General features: G+C 50.3%; 3 protein-coding genes and 1 pseudogene across 3 annotated transcripts in view; 2 read left to right on the top strand and 2 right to left on the bottom strand.

Moving 5' to 3' along the window:
* Window positions 1–672, top strand: part of LOC126574483 (brachyurin-like) — a 909-nt gene extending 237 nt beyond the window's left edge. The window contains exon 1 of the mRNA XM_050234708.1: window positions 1–672. This exon is cut by the window's left edge and continues 237 nt beyond it. Coding sequence (XP_050090665.1) covers window positions 1–672 — 672 coding nt within the window.
* Window positions 673–1786: 1114 nt separating this feature from the next.
* Window positions 1787–2692, bottom strand: LOC126574933 (brachyurin-like). Its single transcript, XM_050235350.1, has one exon. It carries the CDS (start codon window positions 2690–2692, stop codon window positions 1787–1789), a length of 906 nt encoding a protein of 301 aa, XP_050091307.1.
* Window positions 2693–3484: 792 nt separating this feature from the next.
* Window positions 3485–4382, bottom strand: LOC126574052 (brachyurin-like; annotated as a pseudogene).
* A 586-nt stretch (window positions 4383–4968) lies between these two features.
* Window positions 4969–5000, top strand: part of LOC126574051 (brachyurin-like) — a 918-nt gene continuing 886 nt past the window's right edge. Inside the window, exon 1 of the mRNA XM_050233987.1 lies at window positions 4969–5000. This exon is cut by the window's right edge and continues 886 nt beyond it. Within this exon, the coding sequence (XP_050089944.1) occupies window positions 4981–5000 (20 nt within the window). The 5' untranslated portion in view covers window positions 4969–4980.

Below are 5000 nucleotides of genomic sequence, written 5' to 3'. Positions count from 1 at the left end.
GGAACCGGTCTGTGCGGAGGTTCCGTCTTGACCAACAACTACATCCTGACCGCTGCTCACTGTGTCATCTCGGGAGCAACCACTCTGGCCACCAGTGGTACCGCCATTATCGGTGCTCACAACCGCAACATTGTGGAGCCATCGCAGCAGCGCATTGGCTTCACGACCGCTGGCATCCGTGCTCATCCGCAGTACACTCCGACCAACATTCGTAACGATATCGCTGTGGTCCGCCTGAACTCGCCGATCACCTTCAACGCTCGCGTCCAGCCCGCTCGTCTGCCTGCACGTTCGGATGCCCGCCAGTTCGGAGGAATGACTGGAACCGTGTCCGGATTCGGACGTACCTCGGACGCCACCCAGGCTACCTCGGCCGTCGTTCGCTTCGTTACCAACCCGGTCATGACGAATGCTGACTGCATTGCCCGCTGGAACACTGCCCTGATCCAGCCTCAAAACGTGTGCCTGAGCGGTGACGGCGGTCGCTCATCGTGCAACGGTGACTCTGGCGGTCCGCTGGCTGTCCAGGACGGTGGTGCCAGCCTTCAGATCGGTGTTGTGTCCTTCGGATCGGCTGCCGGTTGTGCCATCGGTATGCCATCGGTGTACGCCCGTGTGTCCTTCTTCCTCGGATGGATTGAGGCCAACTCCGACTTCGTCGCTAGACCTTAGACAATAAAAGTGTATCAATTTCCTTCAGCATAACACAATTATGAGTTTGCGTTCTGTCGTTACTTTCCGTTTGAGCTCTAAGTACGCCTTCCGTTACTAAGCGATGTGTAAGCGATCGTCAACAGCATATATCCTACAAAGACCATAGCCGAAACTGGCAAACAGTTGCCAACATGTCTTTTTTTATGTTTCTTCATACCAACATGACCACCTGCCAGTGCTAATAGCTTTGATAAACGTATCTTATCACATTTGATTCATCCTGATGTCTATGAGATTGTATGTATCAAGGTTCACTTTACTAAATGCGATGTGATTGAAGTTAAGCAGGGACCAAAGCAGGTGTTGATAGCAAGCTGCCAAGGTAAGAGTTGAACGTCGGGTATAGAAGAGAGCCCATCCCTCACGTTGAAACATCAGTGCAGTTCGTAAAACAATAAGAAATCGACCATAAGTGCTGGTGACATTTCTGCTCACAATTGTCATTCCAAACGTCACCCCTCCCACAACTAGTTTCATAGCTGGAGGATCCAAAATGTCCGTCAGCTACGGCCTGACGGTGGCAAGCTCATACATCAATTTACGCGTCCTAACCACCGGAGGTACCAAACGTAACAACGTTCCAGTTGTCCGTTTGAACTCACCGATCACCTAAGATATCTGCAATGACAGTAGTGTTCGAAAAAAATAAAGAAAAAACATGTTTCCAACATTTCAACATTCACCATAACATAGAATTTCAGATTCCGTTTGAAGCTCTATTATAAAGCCCTGAAGATTACCGGGTACCTGGCGCCTCCATCATCGGGTTTCGGCAACGGAGTTACATCATTTCGCATTCGCGGCGCGGCGACCAGTTTTGGAATTGCCTTACGGGTGGTGTCCTAGTTGTTGATGATGGAGGACAGATCCGAATTGAATCTGTTCGAGGAAATGTATGCTTCAACGGTTTGCCATCGGTTTACAGACGAGTAATCACTTTCCTGCCATGAATTGAGGTCAAAACTAACGCTGTAGTCAGAAAATGGGCATAAACCGAATGAATAGTGAAATAAACATTTCATTCACCATGAGGAAATGCATTTTATTTACAGTTTTTATAACTATCTAGTATTTAAGGACTGGCAACAAAGTCGGAAGTGGCCTCAATCCATGCAAGGAAATGAGACACACGGGCGTACACCGATGGCATACCGGCGGCACATCCGGCAGCCGATCCGAAGGACACAACACCGATCTGAAGGCTGGCACCACCGTCCTGGACGGCCAGCGGACCACCGGAGTCACCGTTGCAGGCAGAGCGTCCGCCGTCACCGCTCAGGCAGACGTTCTGGTCCTGAATCAGAATTGCGTTCCACTGAGCAATGCAGTCAGCATTCGTCATGACTGGGTTGGTGGTGAACATCACAACGGGCGAGACATCGTTGCTAGCATCCGAGGTACGTCCGAATCCGGACACGGTGCCAATGAGTCCTCCGAACTGGCGGGTGTCCGAGCGACCGGGCAGGCGAACAGGTTGCACACGGTCATTGAAGGTGATCGGCGTGTCTAGGCGAACTACGGCGATATCGTTGCGGATGGTTGCGCTCGAGTACTGCGGATGCGGGAACACACCAGGACCGGAGAAGCGGATGCGCTGCTGCGTAGGCTCCTGATTGATACGGTTGTGAGCACCGATGATTGCGGTACCACCAGTGGCTTGAATGCTACCAGTAGTCACAACGCAGTGAGCAGCGGTCAGGATGAAGTTGTTGGTCAAGACGGAACCTCCGCACAGCCCAGATGAAATGATGAACTCGCTGATGAGAGCAATCTGGTACGGGAATTGGCCGGGAGTCGCCTCCTGTCCACCGACGACACGGTGCGACGGGAGAGCCTTACGGTAGATTTGCATCTCCGCCGGCAAACGTTCCCAGTAGTGATCGAACTCCTCGATCCGGCGCACCTTGGACCAATCGATATCGATCCATTCGGCGCTGGCGACAGCGAACAGGGCAACCAAGAGGACGAAGGTTTTCATCTTATCCAACTTTTTCTGAATGTCTACAGTTGACCGTGGAGTGGACTGCTTTTATACTCGTAATCATCAACGTCTGAGTGCGGGCTATATCTTTACCCAACCCCCATGGGAGATAAGATTAATGCTGCCCCACTCTTGAAGCATAAAAGTACGTCACTTACTCCTATGGCTAATCGGTTTCCTGCTTTATCGTCACCTAGAGTTGATGTTGGTATCACGGAACCTTCCCCAATTCTTCAGCCCTCATCAATCGCTATCGCACGGGAGCTATATGACGGAAACGAGATAATCGGCTAATACGCGCTACCTACGCAGGCTGGAACGTGGGGAAACCCAAGCAAAATATAAGTCTATTATGGTAGCGGGTGTTATCAGCCCGAGCGGAATCCAAACACAACCTCCATTCCCGGCGGTACAATTCAATCGGCTCAATCAGACTAGCCCTGAAAATTGTAATGTCACGGTGACCTACAGTCACACGGCAATGGTTTATTGAACCGTCGTGGAAAGTAGATAAGCGCACCGGGAATGGCTTAGCTAATAGGTTTCAATATTGCATAAACGCACCGTCTTATTATGAACATAATTTCCAAATATAGCTCCTACACCAAATATCTGGAAAGATATACAGAGGGAATGCATTGAACCAAGATAATTATATGCGCTCAATCGGTCGATCAGCTATACAATGTTGTTTTTTGGAAATGAGTTTAAACCAAGAATGATTAAATTTGAAACAAGTGAGTTCCATCATCTTTATTGAACTTATAGTTTGAATCGAAACCACATGATCTAAGGGTTAGCAACAAAGTCCGAGTTGGCCTCAATCCATCCGAGGAAGAAGGACACACGGGCGTACACCGATGGCATACCGATGGCACAACCGGCAGCCGATCCAAAGGACACAACACCGATCTGAAGGCTGGCACCACCGTCCTGGACAGCGAGCGGACCGCCGGAGTCACCGTTGCACGATGAGCGACCACCTTCACCGCTCATGCACACGTTCTGGGGCTGGATCAGAACTGCGTTCCACTGGGCAATGCAATCAGCTTCCGTCAGCACTGGGTTGGAGGTGAACATCACAACGGGCGAGGTAGTCTGGGTGGCGTCTGAGGTACGTCCGAATCCGGACACGGTTCCCATGGATCCTCCAAACTGGCGAGTGTCCGAACGAGCAGGCAGACGAGCAGGCTGGACGCGATCGTTGAAGGTGATCGGCGAGTCCAGGCGAACAACGGCGATATCGTTACGGATATTGGTCGGAGTGTACTGCGGGTGAGCACTGATGCCAGCGGTCGTGAAGCCAATGCGCTGCTGCGATGGCTCCACAATGTTGCGGTTGTGAGCACCGATAATGGCGGTACCACTGGTGGCCAGAGTGGTTGCTCCCGAGATGACACAGTGAGCAGCGGTCAGGATGTAGTTGTTGGTCAAGACGGAACCTCCGCACAGACCGGTTCCGGTGGGGAAATTGCTCAGCAGAGCAATCTGGTACGGGAATTGGCCGGGAGTGGCTTCCTGGCCGTTGGTGACACGGTGCGCCGGTTGAAGTTTACGGCAGGCGAGCCCAGTAGTGATCGAACTCCTCGATCGGGCGCACCTGGGACCAATCGATATCGATCCATTCGGCGCTCGCAACAGCGAACAGGGCAACCAAGAGGACGAAGGTTTTCATCTTGACGATTTCGACTGAAAGGCTGCCTGAAATGTGTTCCTTTATATACTTCGCGTCAGGTGGGCTTATCAACGATTTGATAATCCGGTTCCTAATTTTAGCAAAGGTTTTTCCAGACCCAACGTTACACTGCATGCGATCAAGGTCATTTCTAGAATCATTACGTTGCAAATTCCAGTAGCGAACCACTGATTCACTTGATTTCCTGTCGGTAATTGGATGATGGAATATCTGCTATCGTTTGAGCTCCCACTAACTGCCTTAGTCGAAGGATTTATGTTCTTGTATGTTTTGATATTGGTATCGATTATCCTTCCAATATTGCCAATGTGTCAATTAATTCCACGGCTGATGCGTAGGTCCCAATCAGTCGGCCTATGAGTGCAGTAGCTTATGAGCCTGATGGTGACGTATTATTATGGGTTATCCCCACGGAAGGAAGCACCGAGTCATCTTATAATAACGGTGACAAAGCTTCAATGGGGGAATAACCCATGACTACGAAAACAACGATAAACGTAATCAAGCTACCGTTTTTGTGATAAGAGCAACGCGTAACTTGTATAAAAGGAAATGGTGAAAGAAAGGCTGATCAGTCGAAATCGTCAAGATGAAAACCTTCGTCCTCTT

This window comes from Anopheles aquasalis, chromosome 3, assembly GCF_943734665.1.
Source record: "Anopheles aquasalis chromosome 3, idAnoAquaMG_Q_19, whole genome shotgun sequence".
Lineage (NCBI taxonomy): Eukaryota > Metazoa > Arthropoda > Insecta > Diptera > Culicidae > Anopheles > Anopheles aquasalis.
This window is presented reverse-complemented; position numbering and strand designations above follow the sequence as displayed.

Excerpts from the sequence above, each read along its gene's own strand:
- LOC126574933 (XM_050235350.1), bottom strand. The coding sequence starts at position 2,692 with ATGAAAACCTTCGTCCTCTTGGTTGCCCTGTTCGCTGTCGCCAGCGCC.